Here is a 26,550-nt window from a genome sequence, read left to right as displayed (position 1 = left end):
ACCATAAAGACCAGCACATCATTTTCAGAAGCAGAACATTATTGTTACTCTGCTGACAAACTTCTTTTGAGGGCAGCAGCACGGTCCAGCACCATTTTAGATTTGTCTTGAAGCCGCACGTAACCAAAATAAATATATGGTTACATAAGAAACTATATTACATTCTTGCTCCTGAGTTCCAAGTCTAATTGTAAAGTAAGCACAAATCCAGTATGTCTGCCCTCATGGAGGTAGAGGGCCAACCTCCTCCCACATGTGATCCAGTTGATTTCGCACCTGGGATAAATGGGCCAACCAAGTGGAAGGAAGGTGGTTTTGTCCCTTCTTCTAAGGTCCTTGTGTAAGATGCGGAGGCCCTCTGCAGAGGTGAAGGCAAGGGGACAGGCAGGGAGGGGCACTGAACAGGCTCTGGAGAGCAGCCACATCTCAGGGAGGGCAGTATGTGGGTTTTGGACGTAGTCCAGCTTGTAACTGAAGCCCAGAGGATTACATTGCTCACATGAATCAATAATGATTTATACAGCTTTATTAGTATGCCAGCAGCAATGCCTATGGTTATAGTGACTTAATGCTGCACATGGTACAGGCCTGCTTTCTGCTGCATACGACCAGGGAAAGAGTTATGTTGCAAAGCTGTGACAAACCTGCATTTTTAGAGCTAGGCTTTGAAATTTGACAGGGGATAATTGTACTTCTTTGCCTCTAAAGGTGTGGTGAAAATATATAAATCATTGTTTATTTCCAAAGTGCTTGGACACTTTAACTTCAAATAGGAGAGAAAACCCCACGAAGGAATCCAGTTTGCTTCAGAGCAGAGATCATCATGAAAGACAAACTTTGGCCTGCAGAGGGGAAGGATCTGGCCTTGTGGCTGGCATGATGCAGAGAAGGACAAGGAAACACACAGCAAGAATAAGCAGGCAACGTTAGGACCTAGAGATTTCTGAAGCTGGCAGTCTCTCAGCTTTAATCAAGCACAAATTGTTCAGTTCCATGCAGAATGGACTGGATAATGTTCACTGTCCTGTGCTTGCCATGCAAACAAAATCAGGGGTTCTTCACGGCTTCTTGGCTAGGCTAGGATACAGCAGCCACGGAGGGGAAAATAGCTGGTAAGATGAAAGGGCATTTCCCATGTCATAAGTTTCTGAACAGGCCTTTATAGCTGCTGGCCATAAGATGCTATACAGTGCTCAGCATTCTGTCTCAGTTTCTAGACCTGTAGTGTAGTAGAATACTGTGTGTGTATATGCGTCGTGGTTTAACCCCAGCCAGCAACTGAGCACCACCCAGCCCCTCGTTGGCTCCCCCCTGGTGGGATGGGGGAGACAATTGGAAGGGTAAAAGTGACAAAACTCGAGGGCTGAGAAAATGACAGTTTAATAGGTGAAGCAAAAGCTGCTCACACATGCAAAGAAAAACAAGGAATTCATTCACCACTTCCCATCGGCAGGCAGCTGTTCAGCCATCTCCAGGAGAGCAGGGCTCCATCACGCGTAACGGTTACTTGGGAAGACAAACGCCATCACTCCAAACATCCCCCCCTTCCTTCCTCTTCCCCCAGCTTTATACACTGAGCTTGACATCATATGGTGTGGGATGTCCCTTTGGTCAGCTGGGGTCAGCTGTCCCAGCTGTGTCCCCTGCCAACCCCTTGTGCACCCCCAGGCTCCTCGCTGGTGGGGTGGTGTGAGGAGCAGAAGAGGCCTTGACTCTGTGTAAGCACTGCTCAGCAGTAACTGAAACATCCCTGTGTTATCAACACTTGTTTCCAGCATAAATCCAAAGCGTGGCCCCATACTAGCTACTGTGAAGAAAATTAACTCCATCACAGCCAAAACCAGCACAGTGTGTATGTGTTTGTAAGCTCCTAAAGAACGGACACTGCAGCAGTGAAGGTAAATTAAAGAAAATCTGAGGCATCTGGGCAGCAGGACAGTGATTGCTATAAAAGCCCACTTGGAAGCAAATGTTGTCAATATAAGCAGCCACACGTTGACAAAGGATGGTAAGATAGTTACCTATGAAGGACAAATGAAAATGACACCTACCTCAGACTAGCAAAGTTTGAAATCTCTTTACAAAGGAGGCCAGTAGCATCAAGACTGTGGACAATACAGCCCACAGAGCTGAATCTAAGGTCATCTAGTCAAGGCAGAAATGAAGCTGAGACTATCCCCATGCACCTACACAGACTGAAGGCTAGGTGTCTAGAAAGCAGCTTTTAGAAAAGACCTGAGGGTCCTGGTGGATGAGTTGACCATGAACCAGTCGTGCCCTTGCAGCAAAGGCGGCCAACTGCATCCCGGGCTGTGTTGGTGTGTGCATGCATCTGGAGTGCTGGGCTTCCCAGTACAAGAGAGGCATGGACATAGTGAAAGCGTCACATCTTGGAGTATCTGGCACATATAAACAGGGGGTGAGAAAGCTGGGGTTGTAGAGTGGGGTGATCTTATCCATGCATATAAATAAGTACCTGATGGGTGAGTAAAGAAGACAGAGCCAGACTCTTTTCAGTGGTGCCCGTTAAAAGTACAAGAGGCAATGGGCAGAAACTGAATACAGGAAATTCCATGTAAACATCAGAAAAATCTTACTTTTTTTTTTTTTTTTTTTTTTTTTTTTTTCTGTGGCAGTGGCTGAACAATGAACAGGTTGCCTATAGAGGCTGTGGAGTCTGCATCCTTAAAGGTATTCAAAACTCAGCTGGACGCAGCTCTGACCAAGTTGTTTCAGTTGACCCTGCTTTGAGCAGGGGGGTTAGACCAGTCAATCTCCAGAGGTTCCTTCCAACCTCCACCGTGCTGGGATTCTGTAACAGAACACACCTCTCCTGAGTCCCAGGGTAATGTTCACAATGCAATTGTTACTGGGATCCTGAACATCTGCTCCTTTTTGATTAAATGTTGCCAACAGAAATGTATGTTCAGGTATGGGGCTGCACATGCACAGAGGGTCTGTGCATATGTGTGGATACCTGGAGAATCCCTGCATATATATGCAGGCAAGCCAGTGCATCCAGCCAGCCTGCCAGAAGAAAATGAGAAAAATTGCTGAATTCCACCTAGACAGAATTTCCAGCTGGAAAAAAGAGGACGTGTCTGGGGAAACCTGGCCATGAGCTAATCCTGCCTCCAGGATCTTGTGCTAAGTCTCTGCAGAGAACAGTTTCTCCTTAAATAAATACCTATTCAAACAAGGTCTTTACACACCAGAAACAGTATATTCATCACTTGATTATATGGTGAGTTACTTGCTATTCATCACTCTTTATGTTCTTCCCTTTAAGACTTCTTAGCTATTCCAGTCAATGGAAAGAAATGAGAGTGTGTAGCTGTGTTTATACATAAAGGTTTGCTGCTTTTGTCACACCAAATCCAGCTTGTGTGGGCACAATCAATTCGTGCAGTTGTGCCACTGGTTTAGTTTATGCACGTTGCTTGAGAAAAATAAGCTGTAACAAAAGAGAGTTTAATCTGAGAGTTATTTTTACTGCTTTTTGTTATAGCTGTGTCATATAGTTATCTATCTACCTATGCGTTTCATTCCTCTCCGCAGTACCATGAATGCAAAATACATGAATGCAAAATGCTGCAAGTTGGGTGACCTCCCAGGCAAGAGAGGGAAGGAATAATAGAGGAGCTGACAATCAGCGCTCAGTAATTTGTTCCTGTAACTGCACGACTCTAATCAGCAAATACCTTCCTCCCGCTGCATACAGAAGTGCTCGGTCTGTCAGAGAGCTCGTTTGCAGCAAACCCAGATCGACTCTACCCACAACGTGGCCGCCTCTAGAGGGCAGTGATTGGCCGATTAATGTTTGTGCTGTAATTGAAGATGATTACTGGATTATCCTGGATTAATCCAGTTGCCATGCTGTGGCTGTTTAACAAATTACAGCTTCACTGCAGAAAGGTGCAGAGTCTGACAAGGAACGGTCTCTGTCCGGTTGAAGTGACAGAGGAAACGTGGCCAAGTAATGTAGCAGAATTTGGCCCAAGCGTTAGGATGAACTTACAGGCTGTCATAAGATCTCTAGTTCCTAGAAATATCAGAGATCTTCATTTGTAGAACAGCATTTGTTTGTGCTGTCCCTTGCAGGAACCAATCCATAAGCACATTAAAACCAGAGCAAACCAGGGAAGGAAATTGAATCAGTCATCACCAATTGCTTTAAACTGCCAGGTTTACACTAACCTCTTGCTGTGGTTGGCTTCCAGCATAAAACGGTCCTACTGTGCAAGCCACCATCCAGGGATGGGCTTACCAGTAATGGGTGACACCGTACCTTCCTTATTAACAACATTAGGTGAAGGAATTGCTTCCGGGAAGAAACAACTGCCCAGCCCCACCTTTCACATGACTTCATCATCTTCTACCTGCATGTCAGGTAAGAAACTAATGGTACCACTTCCTAAAGCAGCCTGTGATGCTGTGAGTGGTCCATGTGTGGCCCTACACTAATGGTTTCTGTCTGGAGAACATCACTCACCTTCCCCTTTTCCCCTAGTCCGTTGTCATCATTTTGCTGCTTAGCTGCTTTCTTTAGTTCTTCCATATCCTTCTCCTGCTGCCAATGAACCAAACTCCACTTTACTTCTCAACTCTGCACAGAAAATGGGATCATTTTTGTGAAAAAAAAGTGTGAGGTCAGGACAGAGTTTCAGGACAGACAGTTTTTTTTTCTCGTGAGCACATCTTTGAATTTAAGCTGCTGCTCTCCATTCAGTGCTGTGCTACATTGACACATTTGTAACTAGCTCTGGAGCTGAAATATGTGCTCTGTAGCCAGGATGCACACTTTGCTGCTCTGTGCTTTGTGTACCATGCCGCAAGGGTTCAAGGGTCAAAAAGAGTTTATCTCAGTGACAGGTGACATCAGCACACGTCTTTGACAAGGGAGGCAGTGTGAAAACTTCAGCACCACTCCTTCCCAGCACAGAAAGATGGGACTGGTTCTCAGTTTGTTATCTTTATATTTAGCATTGACTCCAAGTAGTATAGCTAGAGGGGATGGAAACACAATCTACTCATTTTCATTTCTGTGTTGCCAATTTGAATTAGGACTGGGCTGATATTGGCCCAGAATTATTACTGTTTGCTTAGTACTTTGAGACCTCTTTGTATGGTTTTGCTGCTTCTCGTCCATTAGCTTGTGGACCACTGTGTCCATAGCACAAAAGGCCCTGTCATTCTTCTTGGCTATCTTCACTCCTCATAGCCATCTTGGGCTGAGAGCCAATGGCATGGGCACAAAAGATAAACTGTCTTTTTTATTTCCGAGCACATCCTTCTGCATCATAGCATGACTGTTAGAGAAAAAGCTTGCATTTCAATGAACTGTCCCTGTTTGGGATTTTCACTTTGTTTAGCGAGTACTTTTTATGGATTCTCTTATGTCATGACCCAGCACCCATCACAAGCACTTAATTCTAGCACAAAGGACTTTTTAGAAGTACATATAAAGAAACTGCTAGTAGGAAGGGTAGCTTTCCTGAAGAATATTACTGTCTTCAGTTTTATATGCTACCTTCACTTTCCGGGTTTTGCTTCTCAAAATCTATCTAGCTGCAAGGAGTCATCTTAAATGGCAGTGACACAGAAAAAGCTACTTTGATAGCTTCCAAATTTAAAAATAGCTGTCTTAACATAGTTTTTTCCTTCCAAGGTAGAATGTACCTTCAATTGGAAAACATGTACGCACTTTGTTAATGCAGGGTCTCTTTTCCATAGTTCTGTCTATGGAATGGATGTCTCTCCACCAGTGAGCCATCTGCTCTCTGGCTCTATATATCTCCATGAAAATAGGTGGGAATCAGCTTTGTTTCTGGAATTTCCTCTTATACATTGACTGAAAATCTGTGGTGGGTATTTTTAAATGTTTCCCGTTCTCTAGACAAGATACAAACGTAAGTGCAATGAAAGTAATGTTGGATGTTCTCCCTGAACCAGTGATGTAGCTATAAAATGCTGGGTGTTGGTTCATCTGGCGGAATGCTAATCTGCTTTCAGATTGTGTCGGAATTAGGCCAATTTTATCAGAAGAGTTTGTCTGAAGAAATAAAAACAGATTGAAGGAACCATAATTTGTAATATCTCAGTTGTTTATCTCAGAGCCATATGAATCAGCATCAGCTGAGCACCTGCCTTGTGGAGATCAGCTTTTTATTAAAAAAAAAAAAAAAAGTAGTTTTCATTTGAAAAGAAAGAAGTCCTTGGATTATTTCCTAGAATTTTGGGGCAAACCTTTCAAAAGTGGAAAAAAATTTCCACCTTCTATGTTGTCTTTATTTGCCATACTAAACCCAGAACTAGACTATTTCTAATGACACACTCACTGTTTAGTGAAACTGTGATTAATCCTAGCAATCAGATTGTATCAAGTCACATGCCTTTACTCCACGCCAGCTCAATCAAAAATTCCTAAGGATGGGTCTACTGCTTTGGCCATAACGCCTTCTGGAGCCTGCACTATTCATGTTAATTTGTAAGTGACAAACGTGCAACCTTGTGTGAGGAGCCAGTGGTCGGTGGAAAGAGTGACATAATTTGAAGAGGCTGGAAGGTAGAGTTCCAATGGGACAACTTAATGACAGAAGGGGAAGACTTCTGTGACTTAGACCACAGTGATGTAACAGTACTGCTACGTGTTTTGGTGGGAGAAGAAAAACATTAGAAGTAAAGTGCAGCAAAATGAGCAAGCATGTGCATTCACATGTCATTCCTAAAATTTTAAAGACGAGGTCTGACGAACCCAAATATAGTTTCCACAGGCAAGGCTGACGAAGAGCAAGATTGCTCAACACTTACACAAGTGAACCCTTGCTAACTCCTGCTGTCTGAATAAGAACTTGTCTACTAAACGAATTAAGGAAAACATTGAGCCAGCTCAATTGATTTGCAAATTAGTGTTGAAAGAATTACAGAAATTATTTGTGAGAGTATGAGGGCAGCAGGGAGGCAAGTTTGTCTTTCTCTTAGATGGTAACAGAAAGAGCTTCATGTCTTGTGTCCTTACCTCCTTCAATTTCCTTTTTTTTTTTTATCTTCATAGTTGAGAAAGTCACTTAAGTTTGTTTATTCATTTATGGTTAAGACAATATAGATTCCTTCCAAACTCTTGATTGCCCTAACTTAATTATACTGTAAGTATAATTAAGCCACAGTAGTGTTGAGGCTGTCTATTCCTTGGGCATTCTGCCAGTGTGTATAACCACCATATACCTTTTTCATTATCTGCGAAGTTTCCTTATCAACCTTCTCTAGAAGATCTCAAAAAGGTATCTGTAAATTGTTGCTAAATCTAAGACACTTTAGAGCAGGAAATTAAATGTTAACACTCTTAACACTCTATTCTTTTTTTATTTTTTTTTCCTTCTTCTTTTGTTTGTTTGTTTGTTTGTTTGTTTCCAGAAAAAAAACAGCATGTGCTGGTAACATATGTCCTGTTCTAAGGTCACTAGCAGCCTGTGAATCACAGAATGGTTTAAGTTGGAAGTGACCTCAAAGATCATCTAGTTCCAACCCCCCTGCCGTGGCAGGGACACCTTCCACTAGACCAGGTTGCTCAAGGCTCCATCCAGCCTGGCCTTGAACACTTCCAGTGATGGAGCATCCATAGCTTCCTTAGGCAACCTGTTCCAGTGTCTCACCACCCTCAGGATGAAGAACTTTTTCCTTGTATCTAGTTTAAACCTGCCCTCTCCCAGCTTCCAACCATTACCCTTCGTCCTGTCACTGCAGGCCCTTGTAAAAAGTCCCTCCCAACCTTTCCTGAAGGCCACCTTCATGTACTGGAAGGCCGCTATAAGGTCTCCCCGGAGCCTTCTCTTTTCCAGGCTGAACAACCCCAACTCTCTCAGCCTGTCCTCATAGGAAAGGTGTTCCACCCCTCTGACCATCTTGGTAGCCCTCCTCTGGACTCTCTCCAACAGTTCCACGTCTTTCTTGTGTTGGGGACTCCAGAGCTGGACGCAATATTTCAGGTGGGGTCTCAGGAGGGCAGAGTAGAAGGGCAGAATCACCTCCCTCGACCTGCTGGCCACACATCTTTTGATGCAGCCCGGGATACTGTTGGCTTTTTTGGGCTGCAAGTGCACACTGTTGGCTAATTACTCAGATCTGAGTCTTTTATGCCTCCTAGTCAGAGATGATGATAGTTGTGTGTATCAGCATCCATTTCTGAAATCTTTAGGCTGTGTGCTTTTTGTAGTAAGGCAAATTTATTTTGGAATAGAAGAAGTGCATTTTACTTATCTAAAAGGAAGAGCTGCAATTTCATAGTAGGTCCAGGTGGTACAAAAGTGGATGGAGCTTTGTTATGGGATCGCTGATCAGTGGAGAGCCTAAAAGCAAATTTTAGTACCAGGTCTTGGACATCCTCTTGGAGTCAAAGGAGATGATAATACAGCTGCATTTCTCCTCCTGCTTTTTCCACAGCCCACTGTCTCACTCACCCTTGTGAGGTGCTAAACTTTAGCATCTGAATCTCGGCCATTCTCCAGGCTTCACCCCGTGTTATGAAATACCGAAATGCCTACGTTACTAGCATTCAGTTGTCTGTTGTCAGCTTACTCACAGTGGCACAGCCCATGCCCCTTACCAGCCTCATCAACACCAAACGTGGTGACAGGATGGAGCCCTACAGAGGTCCTGCCTAAAGAGCTTGAGATAGGACCTGTAAAAACGCCTGAGAGGACTAAATGCCTGTAAGTGACACCTTGTGTCTTTCCAACAGAAAGAGAGGAAGAAATCGGGTGTCAAGAACTGCAGTAGCTGGTCAGCAGCACCTCATGGTCATATGTAGCAAAGGTACCCCATAAATCTAGTAATATTTTGCAGTTAGATCATGGTTATCTTTTTTTCCTGAGCTCCTTCTCACATGTTTTATACACACCAGTCAAGTACTGCTGTGTCCTTGGACTTACAGCAACAAGCCACCGTTTAAATGCAGGTAGCACTGTAAAACAGAGCATAGTCCGGTTCTCTTCCAGTGGCAGCATTTTTAGCTGTGTCTCAGCAGTCTGACATTTTTGATGCTGCTGCTGCTCCAGTATCCACAGAGCCCATGGGGACCTCTGCAGCTGCCATCACTGTTCTGTCATGCCTTGCAATGGAAAAGAGTCCCAACCTGCCTGCTCCAGACATTGGTGTGGGTACCCATGTGGCTGATGCGTATTTCTGCAGCCTGTTATGCTCCATTGTCTTTTTTTTTTTGCCAGAGTCAGTGAATGTGGCAAAAACTTACTTTGCAATGACCTATGCTGATTTGGCACTTCATGTCACCTCTGCCAAATTCTGCAGCCATCTTCATCTGGGAAATGAGCTGTGTTACTCGTAATCAAGAGTATGATTAAACTCTTGTCTGCCTCTAATCACTCTGATCAAGACAGATGATGAAATCAAAGCTTTTGCTTCTTGTTTGGCAAGTTTTTACCACCTATTGCAAAGCTGCATTTGAAATTCCCTTTTACTATCTGTAGCTTGTAGGAAGAGCTTTTGGCAAGTCAAAATAAAAACTATTTTCAAAGTACTGTGCCTATCTGTTTAGAGAATAAAGTCACTAGGAATTAACTGTTAAGGAGTCTGCACAGGTTGGAATTTTAGACACAAAAATGGGTCTACAATTGCTGTGTGAATCAATTAAAAACTGGGGTTAAAAAAAAAAGGGCAAAGAGAAGATAGATTTATTCTAGTGAGGCAAACAGGGAAAGAAATAGGTCCTCTGGTACTGCTTAGGGATGTTTACCCTTTACAATCATTTCGATAACTCTAATGAAGTGTCTGAAAGACTTAAGTTCTTGTGACTTGCTTTACAAAACACACTCCTTTTCTGATGCTTATCTTACAATAGTGTCGGTCTACTAAAAATGCACTAGTTAATTTCTTCCTGAAGTTGATGCAGTCCTAGAGTTATTCATGTTGTCCCTGAGAAATAAAGTTAAAAAAAAAATAAATTCAGGGCATGAGGTTTCTGCACTGCAGTTTGCAAAAGTGAGAGGTTAGAGGAATGGTGATGCTGCTAAAAATCTTTCCACTCCCATGGCTGTCTGAATCTTGAAAGAAAAAAAGGAAAAAACCAACGACAAAAACCTAGACCTTTAATTATAACCTAATCATCTTGATCAGAGCAATAAATATAACAAATGTGAAGCAAGTATGTGTGTGAGAATGCAGGACAGAAAAAGGTTTAGGGCAAGGATCAGTGGAAAATCTTTAGAAATGATGTAAGAGAAAGCAAAGGCAGGGATTGGAGTTTGTAGCCTACAGCAGAGACTATAAAAACTCTGAAAGCAGGCTGAACATTAGGAATAAGTTAGGGGGAAGAACATAGCAGGACCATTAAGGTTGGAATTGCTTGTATCCAATGCAAGGTAAGAGGAGAGAGGACAGAGATGGGTTGGGGATGTTTTATGTCTTCTGCTCTGTTTACAGAAGCTTTCTTCCCTTCTGTGCTTTCTTCCTTTTATTTTTTTTTCAAGTTTTTGGTATTAACAGGCATGCGCAAGGTATACACATGCCCATGTCTGATGGGAAAAGCACAGCTTCTTTTTCCAGCTTGGGATTAAGATAATAAGATGCCTATCACCTAGTATTTTTGGTACTAAAACTGAACTAATAATATTCAGTGGAAACTTATTTCCTTCAGTTAATCAGCCAATATTTAAACAAGATGTGTCAGTGCATTTTACAGCAATGACTAGTTACTTTCATGCTTTTGCAGTGCTTTGCAGTAAACTGCTGTCTGTTTATATTGTTACAGATTTTCCTCTGTATATGTTATTGTCAAATGCATATTACTGCTTATAACAAGCTGAAGAGCTATGACAGAATAGTTCTTTTGCATTACTAAACACCATATGTGGTAGACAAGTTTGCTGCATGCAATGTATTGTAAAACACAACATAAATGATTTAGGGAAAGACTTTAATTCATGGATCTGCAAAAGGGTTTTATTATATCCCATATTAGATAAATGTTGATCCAGATTCTGTCACATTCCTGCAATAATAGAATGACCCTGCAAAAACATTCCTACACTAACAGAGTAATTATCATTATCCAGTGATCTGAATACTTGAGCTTTGTACCACTGTAAATGAAGGCAGACTCTGATTCAGTGATAGTCATTATAATTTCCCCATTCTGAGTTCAAAACTATTTCACTGTTTCTTTTTGCCTCCCAGACTGGAGTTGTACAAGTAAATACATGTGAATAACCTTTGGTTTAGATGTCCAGAGGCTACAGAATCCACTAATTTTTGAAGCACAAGCACACAGTGCCTTTAGTATTCCTTACTTGGCTTTTCAATTTGGAATGACTGTCCTCTCGTAGTGGGTGCACAGCTGAAAGCTGAGGAGCTGCAGGGACATTTTGTGCCCCTGCCCACCGATTCACTCAGGAAGCCTGGGGCAAATTATTACATTTATCTGTCTTTGCTCACCTTTATTAAAAATACAGCTCAGCCTACTTTTCTTGTAAAATGCTTTGAATATAGAGGAATAACAGGCAAAAAACCCCAACCAACAAACTAAGAAAATTTATGGTCTAAATGGTGGGAAAACAGCAAAATATATCTGGGTGGACTAGGTGTTCTTCAGTATTTAGAAATACCTGCCACACTGATTTCGGCAGATTAGGGCTTCGCTCTTTGAATGAATCACAAGTGTACCTCTCCAGGCTTCTTAAACAATAAATTAAAAAATTTGAACCATGCAACAGTTGTAAGAGCTCTCTTGGTTGACCCTGGCAAAGATTGCAAGTGGCTGCAGCTTTCCTTTTCTTTTTAGTCAACCCAGAGAAACAGATTAGTCTCTAATTTCTATTTGCAATGCACCTTCACCAAGACTTTCTTCTTCAAGTAATATCCTTGATCAGAACATTTGCTTATCCAGTAAATCAGCATCAGTGTTTGACTCTTGTTAAGAAATTCCAATGCCATTCTTTTCTCTTAAGAGCTTATCTTGAAGGATTTTTTTACTAGACTTTAAATGGTGTATGTTTTTATATTGATAACATTCTGCTAATATACTCTTCATACCAGTATGAAGAACTTCCACTTATCACTCCAACACTGTTAGGAAAGGAGATGATTTTTCTAGTATAGAAAAACACAATATATTTCTTGATTTTTATTGATAGAAAGGTTTCTTATTTTTACTTTAAATGCTGAAGATGGCACTCTAACAATGAATAGTTTTTAGTTCACAGGATAAAGATGAAGGAAGAATGCTAAATGAAAAGTTGTTAGAAACATTAAGAAAAGGTGTGTTCAGTCAGTACATATATAAATAGCGTAGGGTTGAGATTTTGTTGACAATGAAGAATAGTCTAATAATGTTTTGTTTTTCATTGTGCATATGTCTACATTTAGCCCATATCTGAGGCTAAACTATAACTATCACCCAAAACTATCACAACTCCAGCAGGAACCTCACAGAACCTCCCTTTCCTCAGCAAACCCTCCTCCTTTATAATGACCACAACATTACAGGATGGGCTAAACCTGTAGCTCACTCAGGTCAGCTGCCCTGACTGACTTGAAGCTGTTAACAGCCAGCCTAGCATGACTGGGCTATGATTCTATCCCAGACAAACCAGGACAGCATACCAGGAATACTGCAGCTCACTCAATTATCCTATTTAGGAAAGGTGCAAATAGGTTCTTCCCGTGAAGAGATATTTTCTTATACTTCACAGTATCCTTCTTATTTAAGTCCCTAGGCTTCTAGTTGTGTTTTACCACTTGTTTGTGTCTCCTGCTTCATAGTCTCCTACTTTTATGGTATTGATGTGAGTCTGGGGTATGTAATTCCTGAAATCTTTTGCTAAAAGTGGATTTATTACACGGTGTAGTCAGTTTTGCAAGATATCCAACTTGTCTCCTTCCTGCCCATTCTAAGGAAAAGTGTCCTTATTTTTTCTACATGGCCATTTGGTTTCATGCTCTTTATTCAGATGAAGAGATGAGGACCATGGCTGAACTGGTCTTCCACACCTGTTTGTCCACCTTTGTGAGTTAATTTTTCCTCATTTGCGCTTGTGTCTGTTGAGCAAATGTACCCCAGCAAGGTTGTGTTCATTTGTACACTTGCCAAACTCCACATGGGAACTAGAGGGCCACAGTTTCAGCCTTTCTTCATATGAGCCATGCAAATCGTGTGCTGCTCCCACAGACATTGTGTCTTCTGTGGGCAGGGTCAGTGCAGAGTCTAGTCAAGCCCTGCAGGGACTAAGCTAAGCCGTTGCTGAATTTGTTTTATCTGAGTACAGATGGTAGGAATGGTTGTGTACTTGAGCATCCTCTGACCACATCTCTGTCTCCCAAAAGTGCAGCTATCAATGGCTGAGTCAGCATTTACAATAGATACATCAGTAAAATACAGGCAAAGATGACTATCATGGTGACAGAAAACACATCAGGACCAGACACCAAAAATCAGATTGTCGCAGTGATGCAATTATTGAAATGAAGATTTTGAAAATCAATGACTAATCTGAAGAGGCTTCTTGAGAAACCTTTAAGGAACTTCATTTTCACATTCAGAAGGAACATCCTTGGCCTTGAAATACTGTCTGACAAAATGTTTTGTTTGGGACACAGAAATACCTAGGCATTATCTCAAAATCACTAGTCGTACTCCTCTTGCATAAGTTCGTGAATTTTAAGTTCTCTCTGGTTATATCAGTTGAAACCTGCCTGCATTTATTTATCTACGTAGTTGGAAAACTGAAAATAGAGAGAAACGTACGTTGCAGAAGCTGACAATGTCTGCACTATATATCTAATAAAATATATGACATTGTTTAAAAATCTACACCTACTCCAGGAAGCACATTATTAATAACATGAAGTGCCTGACACTGCTTACATTTCAGTTTGCCACAAAATCCCATGCTTCAGCGTCTTACTTCAGTACGGTTTTAGAAAGTATATAAGAAGTGCTCCATATCTCATCTGTGGGATGAGAACAAAACCACCACTCTAACCAGGGTTTGGACTCTGCTTTTTTTTTTTTTCTGAGGGTGGGATTTGTTTTGATTTTTCTCCTTTTTCTTTGATATTTACACGACTAGAAAATTGCACTTGAGATGTACACAGTCCCTCAGGAGTTTCTGAAATCACTAGGACTGCTGGTATGGGCATATTTTTGGCTTTTGGTGATGATTATGCTCAGAGGATCCATCTTACAAGTTTTAAAAGTAGGGCAAACTTGTTTCAGTGGGAGCAGATGTATTCTCAGAGCTTCACACAAGCAGTTTATAAGTTCTTCTTTTGGTAAGATACTCATCCATTGTAATTTTTTTGGCCAAGGTAGATTCCCATCAGGTGTCCAATCCAAGGCTAGTGAAGCTAATGTTAGGACTCAATGGTACATTTAATTAAGATAGGTAACAGCAGTTAATATTCTATTTTGTGGCACTGGAGCAGCAACAAAATACCTCAGCAACCACAGACACAGCTGTGATTTCCCCCAGCCGTTTGGAATCTGCCTGGTATAAGAGATCCTCATGGCTGACAGATGATGGAGGCTCATTGGTACCATCCCAATGCTCACATAGCAGAAGGACTGAAGTACTAATGGGCACTGCCAGTAGCTTCCCAGTGCCTATGGGACAGTCATGCCCTGGCTCTGCATCAGGTCACCTTGGGAGCATACAGCACAGTGCTCATTGCAAGAGCAAGGTCCTCATTTGCTAGTGAGCTTGGGCATGTCCTGTGTTGGTGTTGCAACAACAAGTAGAGCATAGTCATCAATATATAGTAGCAGCTGCAGTGAAAGATTACAGTGCAAGGCATGGTGTCTTGCCTCAGTTCTCTTGCTAACAGGCCAGCAAGAAAAATAAAGCTCTTGTGATATATACTTGCAGAGTAATCTCCACAGTAATGTGAAATATGATAGTTCAAATGGGTAAGAACAATGACAGCTGTTACTGTTTTTGACAGGCAATGGGTTTGGAGCCTGGTGATGAATTGCATGCTGTCTGGGGTTTGCTCAGCCCACTTATCTTCAGGATGTCATTTTTTTTTTCTTTAAAAGAAAAACATCTTTTAAGTCCTTTGGTTTGATGTTGGAGACTTAACAGTTTCTGTTAGAATTTTGCTTGCTTGTGATCTTTTCTTGGAAAATGGCTCCGCACAGATTCCTAAGAAAAAGTTTTGAATGTTTATCCTGCTTTGATAAGGTAGAATAATGTTCTCTCTTTTATCTTTAATTTTATTTTAATTGGACCTGCAACAAAGATACCTAGTTGTATAAGGAATTTTAGTTTTGACACGTTTCAGGCTAAAATATCACTAAAACACATAAATATGTCTGAATTTCAGACTTGCAATTATGTTTAGTGAAGGGTAAACCATATTTTATGTCAGATAACACCAGACCAGACCCTGAGATACTAAAGACATGGAATTATACCTCAATCCCTTGACTTGTCTTTCTGAAACTGATGGTGAAGAGTTTTCCAGAAAAAGGATGGAAATTCGATACAAGTGGTAAGGCTGCATCTTGCAAAAGCCCATGTGGTTGTCAGAGCTTTGTTTATTCGCCTTCAGCAACAAATACTGTCAAGCTTCACTTTAGGCCTGTCTTGGAATGGGTCAAGGCAAAATATGGATGAAGCAATAATCAGTGTGTGGCTGGGAAAGCCTCTTTTGGTGGGAGGGATCTTCTTAGCCAGTTACAACAGACGAGCTCAAGAAGAAGAAGCAACAACTGCTTTTAACAACTAAAATATGGCTGAAGGTGGAGAGCTAAGTCCCAGACTGGCAGAAGACAGTGTGATTTTAACTATGTTTACATAGTCATCATTCCACCCTTAGTTTTGTAAATGGTTTTCTAGAGCTAAACTGCTCCAGTAGGACAACTCTGCTTCTTCCTCCTACCTTGATCCCATCACCACGTGAAAATCAGTACAACAGATCTTGCTGGACTTGAGTTTTCCTCCCCTGTAAACCAGTGACATTCTTCTTAGCTGCTCATTTCCATGGGAAGTAGAGCCAAGCTTTAAGTCCTTACAATTTCCTCTGCTTCTAATTTCACTGCTGTTGAGTTCTGACCAGTTAATCAAATGTCTTTTGTGTTGCAGGTGCCTTAATGTTTATTTTGATTAGTGTACCAGTTGCTATTTTTAGCTCTTTGGGTTGAATGAATACCAGCACAGACCTTAAACCATAATAAACGTGTGTTTTTAACCTTGCCATTTATTTTTATGTCTCTGTATCCAAATAATCAGGATGTGGTTAACTGTGAAGGTAGTAGTCTACTACTTCAAATTTCAATGCACACCCACATACAAAAATATACATTGTAGAGGGTTACAGCTTTAAAAACACCCAAGCAGACCCTTGTCTGACTTTAATGGCTCTTGCCATCAGACTGAGAGATAGTGGTACCCACCTGGCTTACTGCTTTGACTTTGCCTTTTCATTCCAGTGAACTAAGTCTGCTTCACTCCTTCTGTCTTCCTCACTACTGATCTGTCACGGACAATATTAAAAAAAAATAAAAAATGGGGTAACCAAATAGCAGATAACACAAGCACATGTAAAATATATTGAAAAAGCCAAGCAAGAAACAGAGTTTCAAGAAACAACACTACAGAAGTTACATCTTTGCTTTTTAAAACGGTACTCCAAAGACTTTTGTGGCTTTTCTCCTTTACAGTGTGAGGAAAAAGTACAAAACCAAAAGTTTTTTACTATGTTTTCTACCTGCTTTAATGGGAAATTTTCTACGCAGCAGGTAAAACAACTCTCCTACATCACAGAAATATATTTATACGTCCTTTCTATTTCCGCTTTTGCTAAGCAGAGATTCAGCAATGAATGGCAGAATCAGGCTTGAATTATACTCTGGGACATGACCTGGAGACAGAATATTCAGCAAATTAGCAGCTACCTTTGGCACCAGAGGCCCTAGCTTAGTTCTTATTAACATCAGCTGAAATATTGCCACCTGGGTGAGTTAGGGGCACATAGGTTTTAAGAGCTAGATCCAAACAAGGGCTTAAACAATGTAGCCTAAACCCATGGCCAGAGATAACCCCTGCAGCGAGCCGCTTCCTGATCCTGAACCTCCTAGAACTTGACCCTCTTGATATTATTTAAAGGCTCTGTAGGCATCTGCAGTTCTGCAGCTGTGGCACATGGTCAGAACACCACCAGTCTGAGCAGTGTATTTCCATGTAAGCTTTTCCCAGGTGTGGGAGCTAGACAACTTTATTTCAGGATCCCAAGAAGATCCTGGAAGTTGTGGCTTACATTAACTCACGTTGAGGGCTGGTGGAATGCAACCTTGCTTTCAAAATGCTGCTGGAGAAGTGTGTGATTTCTTTACCAGCTTTAAGCCCCTATCCAGCATGTGGAGATGTCAGAGTCAACCTGGGTGGCTATGAGCCAAAGTCTCTCTGCTTACAAGTGAGTGTCTATTTCATCTGGTTTTAACATAAGTTTGCATTCATTACTGCTGCCACTGCAAGGATTGGGCTATTGTGCAGAAAGGAATTAACAGATTTGCAGGGCTGTAAAGGACCAAAGAGGAGGGAGCAGATTCTGCACCCCAAGGTGAAGAGCATTCAGCTGGTACTGTTTGGTCACTGGGTTTTATCTGTAAGATAACATATTAACAGCCATAGGAATATGCTTTCACTTCATTAAGACCTTTGGAGCAAGGTTGCTCTGGGAACGCAGCTATGAAGTCATTAACAGATTGTTCTCCTTTGCAGATGCTCCAGTTCCACCTTGTTGTGGTGCATTTGGCCCTTGTGATTACCCTGCTCCAGTGGCACTGTAGCTCAGTGCTTCTTGCGGAGGCAGCTCCGGAGGTAGGTGAATGTTTCTGGTGGTTCTCGCGTAACCCTGCTCTTCCTCAGGCTATTCTTGGCCACAGAGTATGGAAGACACCACGGTATCCAAACGATGTTGGAAGGTGAATGATCAGTATTGACTCTGCAAGGGCAAAGGAAAATGAAGAAGAGTGATGCAAATTGCGTGGTTCTGGGAAGACAGACAGAATGAAGTCTCACCCAGATTCATGCAACCTCTCCTGAAACACGGTGGAATTTTCTGTGTGTTAAAACATTGTCCAGTGACTTTGGATAGAGAACTTCCTGAAGAGGGGAAGGAGGTGATGGGGGGGGGAACAAATTCCTCTATCATTGAAGGGAAGGTTTAATGCTTCTTCTTAAAGACAAATAATAGCATGCAAAGTGTGCAGCTTTCAGAAGCCATAAGGAAATCCCTGAGAGAAGAGCATCTGCACAAAAGTTACAAATTAAAGGAGACAAAATAGACCAGCAGAGGGAAGGAGCAAAGTAACTTGATTAAGCTTGTGAAGGAAAGCAGTGGGTGGAATAGTGGAATTGTCTCGTGTTTCATCCAGGATGATATGCAGGGGTTGCACCTGAAAATACTTCTACTGTATTCTCTTCTTTTATGCCATCTGAACATAAAACAGATTTAGCCAGAAAGGCATTTATATAATGGATTCATGCCACAAAAAAATCAAGGATCTAAAAGTTTAATCAAAGTAGCACTGTTTGGCTGTAGGGTCTTTACATTGGTTTTAAAGATCAGCTTAGAAGTTAGATGCATACTGAAGAATACTGATGGATCCTTTTATTGTGCACTCTGTCTTCAAATAAGCATGACCTGACTATACAAAATACTATTTGTTATATAAAATATATATATTTTATATATATATATAGGGCTTTGGGGAACCACTCCCCACATTAGTGCTGCAGCAGCTGCTGTTCTGATGCCACAGAGACCGGGTATCCTGTCTCTATCAGTGACAGATTTTTGTGAAAAAAATATGAGAACAGAACATCTTCAGGGACTTCCTGATCCAGAGACATGCACTGGACCAGGGCATGTTTTAGGCTGCTGATGGACCTGAATTTGGTTTTGAAAGAGTTTAATATCTTGGTATCCATGACACCCTTTGGCAATGCAGTTCAATTCGTCTATGTGCTGTGTTTAAAATGTAGATCCTTAGGTATATTTTGAATCCACCATCTGGTGACTTCATTAGGTGGACTGAGGAGCTATTTTTCTTAAGGGAAAAAGATTACTAGTCTTCATCCACCTCTTTGCTGTTCATAAGTTTAGAAACTCTCCACTGTACCCCCTGTACCCCACGCTTATCTCCACTTGTCTGTGAAGTTGTACTTTGTTCAGTGGTTCACATAGGAAAAATTCTGTTTACTCCTGTTTATCATTTTAGCTGTCTTTTTACTTCTTACAATTCTGTTATATCTTTTTATATATACTTATCTTTAAAGTAAGTGGAACTGCCCAAACTACTCAAGAGCAGAGGCTACTTTTGACGTTCTAGTTTCAAGCATTATTGTAGATATTTATCCTCAGTAACCAGAGGGGAGAGTTCAGTCTTTTTTTAAATGCATAATTTTGTTGCAAACCTCTATGAAAGTTTTAGAACCCTGAAAGGCAACAGAAAGGATTGCTCAGTTCACTTGAGGCTCAAAGAACTAGTCAGAGGACAGCATGAGATCCTTTACAAAAGTATTAATGATGCTACGTCATTTGTGTGATCATTGTGGTTGTGTGCTACTCCTTATATAAAAATCAGAGCTTTATACACTCCATCACCCGTTATGCCACCCATCAGTAGTGGAAAACATCACCACCACAGCTATGGTGTGGACCACAGCAGACAAGCATATTGCATCATCCATGTGATGGCTTCCTTTACATGTACTAAACCCACTGTGTAAGAATAAGAAAGATAGTGGTGTGCTTCTGAAGATAGAGGAAAACCTGCTTCAAGGCATATAATAAAAGTTTTTGGTTAGAAATTTTTATCTAATTCCATGAAGATCAAGTGGAGCAAGAAGGCAAACATTTCATCTGTAGAGAGAATGATTTGAGCTCAACACCTGCTTTCATCGACTAGCTGCTGCCCTATATTTTTCTTTTATTTGCAAAGCACTATTTCACTTCAGTTTGTTTCACTTCTTTCTTGATAGACCCCAATATTCTCAGCTATTCTGGGTAGCAAAATAGAGTTCGGTTTTGAAAAGGTGTTAAGCCTAATGTCATAACTAAGGTTCAAAATGCTGTGCTGATTCAGCATACTGTTCTTTCCTTTCCTCCTCCCTATGTAGTGTTACTGCATAAATTCTTTCAATGTCAGTGCTGAGCAAGTTTATCTTGGGATATTTTTTGCATAGCAATTAATTAACTAACTTTGGGTAGTAAATTCTGTATAAGTTTTCATTACTATTTATTAACATTCATTTACAAAAATGAAAATCGGTTTCCTGAAAAAGATGAGGATGGATATTGGAGTCTGGTAATGGTTATTGCATTTTTTGAAAGGATTAAATTACTCAGCTCAGGCTCTAAGTGATACTAATCACACTGCTGAGATAGGAATAGTGGGCTGGCCTACAAAAACAGGCTTTGTGAAGTAATAAATTTTCATAATTCTTGCAATAATAATGAAGGCAAGTTCAATTCTACTAAAAAAAAATAATCCCAACCTTTTATGGCAAACTCCCATAGGTGGAAAACAGCCACCTTTCACTGAAGAAACTTTGTTTTAAAACATTGTCCAAGATTCAGCATCCTAGTGATTATGTATTTATAGAACTGCTGCTGTGACACTGGTTGAAGTAGTTTTTCTGGAACCTGAGCAGCAGGCAAACATCCCCGCTTTCTTTTGCAGCCTTTGGAGCCTTCTGCTGCTCTGGGCATGGGAGCACATCCCATTGCTAGTGAAGAGAAGTCAGCCACCAACCTGGCAGCCAAACAGTTCCTTCTTGATGAGCTGGTGTCTCTGGAGAATGAGGTGTCTGAGACCAAGAAGAAAAGAAGTTTCCCAGGATTTGGCTCCCCAATTGACAGAATTTCTTCGACATCTGTGGCCACTAAAAGCAAACAGAGGTAAATTCTCAGATGGTCCTACCAGTGATCAAATTGGAAGAAGGTTGTTGGTAGGTGTCCTGAATTCAGATGAGTTAGCTTTAGCCACCAGCAGGTTTACTGGTCGGTTGTGAGGTGCCTCTGATCAGGGTACCAGAATCTCTTCAGAAACTATTATGCTTGCATGGTGTGTAATTGTTCACCTGTGATGATAAATACATGCACTAGCTGATTTACCCCTGCAGTGCCATACAGCTAACATAGAATGTTCAAGCATATGCATTTTTTTAGCACACTTCTTTCCACTAATGTGAAATAATATTCAGTTTAAAACTGTCTTTTTGATCATGAGATTATTTAAAGCAAAAATATGACTGAGGTTCAAAAGCAGAGGGGCAGGGCTAGGTGTTCCCAAAGCTGAGGTGAAAAGAAGGTAGGGTGGTGTGCACATCTTGAATAGCAAGATGAAGAACACATCGTGAAAATGGGCAGACAGTTAGTAGAATAAGCTTTGAGACCTCAATCAACTTATAAGCCAGGGTTTAATCAATACAGCAGTACAGCAATACCTTCACAGTACATGTTTGACGATATGCATGTTTATAACAGGGTTAAGCAATGATGCTTGATGTGACTGGGAAGAGCCAGTGAGTTTGGGGCAAAGCTCAAGGGGCTGTTCGCTGTATCTGAAAGAGCTTAACTGTCTTGTTCCTTTCTGGTAACTGTCTTCTTTTGGATGGAATCCCCAATGCCACAAAGTATTTAATAACATGCTTAAAGCTTAATCTGGAAGTGGAAAGTATTCACAAGAGCCAGTCAACATTACAAGTATTTTTTTCAAACAGAGTTTTGCAATATTTTCGTGTTGTTTTTCCATTTATCCACCCAGTCTGCTACTAGGACTTTTTGACTGCAGCCAAAAGTGATAAAATATAAAATTCTTAAAACCTTGAGTAGAACTATTCTGTTCTGTATATCTCTTCAAGAGATCAAAATCAGCTCATTCTTTGTTTGCTTTTTAACATGTTTTCCCTTTCCAGGGGAAGAAATACAAGACGATTTTTGAAGCTGCAGTGCCTTTTTTTCAAAAGTACATGGTATTCCCAATGCCTCATACTTTTTGGGTGGAAATCTTGTTTCATTCTACGTGCAGGAGAAAGAAAAAAAAAAACATAAAAGAGGGAAATTGCAGTGAATATTGTCCAAGTTTTCTAACAGCTTGTCTCTGAATAATGAGCTCATGCAAATGAGTGGCACACTGCACAAAATTCCTCCTTTCCCAGCATCATCAGCACAGTTTGCAGTTTTGCATTGAGATTATTACTTTGGAGGAGCTGATTAGCTTTTAAGTTTGGGGTTGACTCATTCATTAGAACCATCTGAGCTGCCTTGATCGCTGCATTGATAGTTAGATACTACCATCAGCATGGACTGCAGATCAGATGAGTGCTACGGAAACAGTAGTAAGGCTGTACATTTAGGAGTAAGGAGGACTGAGCACCCAGTCACCGTCATGCACACAGTAGAAAAATGGACCGTTCCTATACCAGCTGAGATGGTTACCTTTAGAGACCAGATAATGACTTTTGAAGTGTGAAAGCAACACAACAGAAACTTTTGGAAAAGAGCAAATCAAATATATAAGTCCACTTAACAGATTGTTGTGGCACCCACCAGTTACAGGAAGCCCCAGATCCTAATCTTGCTCATTGACATTAATTTACAAGGCTTTGAAAGCATGAGAAAAGCATGAAAGAAGATATGAGTCTTTAGAAGAGATAGAAAGATCCATAGACAGATGGAGAGAAAGAGACTCCGGGAATCTTAAAAAAAAGACTGCTTTAAACAGAAGACATCACTTTGTCCCTAGTAAGTGCTGAAAGAGGAACAGTCTGGTTTGGGAGATGGAAACGGTGTAGGAGGCTGGGGAGGGAGCGGTGGCTGGCCTGTTGTGGCTTGGGATGGCCACAAGAGGGGAAGCTGCCGTGCTTGCACTCCAGCCTGCCTACACAGCCAGCCTGCCTACACAGCCAGCCTGCCTGCCCGCCTGCCTGCCTGCCCGCCTGCCTGCCTGCCCGCCTGCCTGCCTGCCCTGCCTTCCCGTGGGCATGACCTTACAATTTCCTTCTCTGTTTAATTACAGAGCATGATGGTGTTATAACTAGTGATGCAGAACACCCGTAATCCAATGTGGGAAATTAATTCTCCTCTTTATCAAGTCAGGCTCAGCCTGAATCCAGCAGACAAGTCTCTCACGGGCCCCCACCAGCTTGTGCCTGCTCCTGGGGGCAAAAGAGTGCTGCCCTTGAGGCAACAGGCTGAGGGTCAGCCCTTGGCTGGCTTTCCCTCTGCTTTCCCTGTGGCTTAGTGCAACAATGCTGGATACGTAGGTGTTTGAGGAAGGGGTGGTGAGGGCTATTCAAACGGCTCCTTGTCATTTGTGAAGTTCTGTAGCTGCTCCAGTGTGACCGAAGTGGTGCTCCCTACATATGTGGCACTGTCAATTCCCATTTCCTGACCTGATCTGAAAAGTAGCTAGGAAAGAAGCAGTGTGAAATGGGCTACTGGTGCTGGAACGATGCCTCTGGACTTCAGCCCATGCCTGAGAGGTGTGGGGAAAGGAGAGTGCTCAGATGAGACCATGGATTAGACACATAGTCCTGTGTGGGGTGTTGCAGAGCCCCCAAAGCCACAGGCTGAGTGAGCATGGCAGTGCTAGCACGGAGAGTTAGACTCAAGTGCACCATAGCATACTCTCCTGCTAGTCACTTTGCATTTGCCACCTCACAGAACAAAATTTCTTTTTATTTATGTTCCTTGACAAGGACAGATAGAGAAAAGAGTTCATCTTCCAGGGATTCTCTTGGACCTGCATTTCACTGGCAAGCATTTCCAAGGGCAAAAGTTGAAGTTATTCTCAGCTGGAGAAAATCTCACCATTTCCACAATTGATTAAAATAAAACATCTGCTCGTGGAAAAAAAATGCTTAAATATGCTGAATTAAGATGGGTAAACTTCTTTTTCATATTAAAAAATCATGAAAAGTATTCCTGGATAGAACTTCTTTCATGCTTTCCTCATGCCCTCATTCACCTAATCATCAAGAAATGCACCACATGGAGGTAAAAAGCATAACAAAACCCTCCCATTTTCCTTCTCATCTACTATACAATTTTGAGAACAGTGCATTTAAGGAGACACTACAGGAAAATCCTCCTGGGGCTCTTCTGACATGTCCTCTCTGTTACTGTGCGATACTTTGTACTTCCTCGCATGTCTTAGCCCCAGTTGGCTCTGGAGGTTTCAAAGACCCAGGCTAATGGTCACCTGAAGTGTATGATACTATGCATGAAACAGTTCCCCTTTATACACGGATGTGTATCTCCTTACTTTTACGAATAGCAGTTAACCTGTGAGGTTACTTGTTTGCTGCCAAATAAAAACAGGGATAGTGATGTCAGCCAGTCTAAAACATGTGCAACTCCTGCCTATTCTTTTGTAAGACAAGTGAAGCATCTTATTTTTAAACACTCACATCTTTGGCTGCTCCTGCACAGCTGTTCTGTCTGAACAAGGAGCTGTTCATGGGATGAATGGAGGAATCAAAGATGCAGTTACATTTTGATTATTCCTATGATGTCTTTCCCCAATTCTTTCTCTACTTCTTTGCTTTTTCTCCTTCTCTATGCAGGAAAGTGGTTGAGCTGCCTAAGAGAAGGTTTGGCGTTCCTCTTGACCGAATTGGAGTGAGCCGTCTCGGCAACACCAAGGGTTAGCAGTTCCTGCAAGTAAGCCAAAGTACTCTGGGTGTGGGCAGGCTCGGAGAACCCCACCTGTTCTCAGTTACATGGAGGTACTGAAATCATGCCAACAGGCTGGGAAAGAGTGGCTCAGGGAATCATGGCTTCTTATAACATGTGACTGCCAATTTAGCTTGAATGCCCTAAATTACAACTTAGTACCTCCCCACAAGAAAACAAGTATTCCCAACATTTTCATCTCCTGTAGACCACCTTACAATGTGTTTGTCCAAGCCTTGCATTTCTGACATAGGAAAAGGTAATGTTTACTGCCTTTCTGCCTGCAGGTGCTCCTGTTCTGAAGGACTGATACTGTATTGGAAACATTACAGAAATATGGAAGATGCATCCACAGGATGTCTTGTCATTGACTAATGATACAACATCCAAGGGACTGACCTGCAAAATTTGTTTCACATTGCATTTTACAAATGTTGCATTTGCAAATAATAAAAAATTCAATTCATCAGGTCAGAATGCTCTCACAGATGTGCATGGCACCACTGATAGGAGGAAACAGAAAATATGTATATAGTTTAATTGCATGGCATTTATTTCTTAAACGCAGAAGTTCATTATCCTAGCAAGGGCTGTTAGATTTTTTGGATTGAAAATAAAACTGCCAGAGATGCCAACAGCAGTCCTTGAAAAGCAGACAGTTGGCTTTGCACATTTCTTTCAAGAGGGTGTTTGTTTGTAGATGAGGGGGGGATTTAACAGTTATGGGACAAACCTAGAATTTATTTGAACTGCTGTTCAGAAGATGTCTACTGACTTCACTAGGAGTTAGCCTGACTAAGAACTGTAACAATACCTTAGTACTTGTCCTGATGTTTTTAGCAGTCTTTCTCTTATCTCTGCACCATATTTAGACATGTTTTCATTCTATGGCAGATCCTGAAATGTGATTAGACTTCTAGTTTCCTTCTCTAAGCTGATGAATACATTTCACTCCTCCCTATGCATAAAATAGGATAGCGTCCAAATATGAAGTCATCTGCTTCCTAGGCCATCTGCATCATATGCCTTATTTTAGCCTCTTGATGTGTGCACAGAGCATAATCAGACACCCAACTCCAAAAGTTCAAGTATTTCTCACTCTGGTAAAATGTAAACATGTCCTCTCCACTTCATTTCAGAGTAAAGCAGGTTATCTTAAATCCTGTTTCATGCTTTTCACTTCTTTCCAGATTATAAAACATAGCTGAAAAGAGCAGTTTGCTGACATCTCAGTGCTCAGATTCCTAGCTGATGTTTTCTAAATCTCACACGCTTCTTTTTGGACTTTTGTCCATGTCAGATAAATTCCTTGTATTGCTATTCTTGGGTATAAATCGTCCTTAGCATTGCAAAGGGAGATCCATTGAGGAAGGGGTTATGCAGGACTAAGAAAAAAAAATACTCATGCCAAAATACTCATGCCAAACACCCTGTGTTAAGCAGAGAGTAAGGCTGGAGATAGGAATTGTTAATTTCCTAATCTTATACGAGGTACAAAGCATCTGGCCATCAGCTAGCGAAATGGGGAGAAATATAGTCAGCTTCTCAGTCAGCTACAGAAAAGGAGTTGGGAAGTCAGAGGTCTTTGAAGTTAAAGCTATTGTGAGGATTGGGACTTTGGGGCAACTGTCCTGGTTTAGGCCATGGTGGGGAAAAAAGCTCCCCCTCATCCAACTGGTGTCTGAGAGGGGGCAGTGCTCAGCAAGAGCAGGGCCTTTCCCATTTTCCTTTTTGCTTACAGCCCTGCCCTAAGACCAGGACTGGGCCAGCCACACAAAATTTGCGAGAAACTGCTTTTCTTGACATCTCCAATGTAGGCTAATGCCGCTGAAAGCACCTGCACGAACCAGTGAATCA

General features: G+C 41.5%; 1 protein-coding gene across 1 annotated transcript; it reads left to right on the top strand.

Moving 5' to 3' along the window:
- The first annotated feature begins 17,729 nt into the window (after window positions 1–17,729).
- Window positions 17,730–24,669, top strand: OSTN (osteocrin). Its single transcript, XM_086468451.1, has 3 exons — window positions 17,730–17,828; window positions 20,696–20,913; window positions 24,585–24,669. Exons 1-3 carry the CDS (start codon window positions 17,730–17,732, stop codon window positions 24,667–24,669), a joined length of 402 nt encoding a protein of 133 aa, XP_086324577.1.
- Window positions 24,670–26,550: the final 1,881 nt, after the last annotated feature.

This window comes from Leptosomus discolor, chromosome 7 (assembly GCF_034619465.1).
Source record: "Leptosomus discolor isolate bLepDis1 chromosome 7, bLepDis1.hap2, whole genome shotgun sequence".
In the NCBI taxonomy this organism is placed as follows: Eukaryota; Metazoa; Chordata; class Aves; order Leptosomiformes; family Leptosomidae; genus Leptosomus; species Leptosomus discolor.
This window is presented reverse-complemented; position numbering and strand designations above follow the sequence as displayed.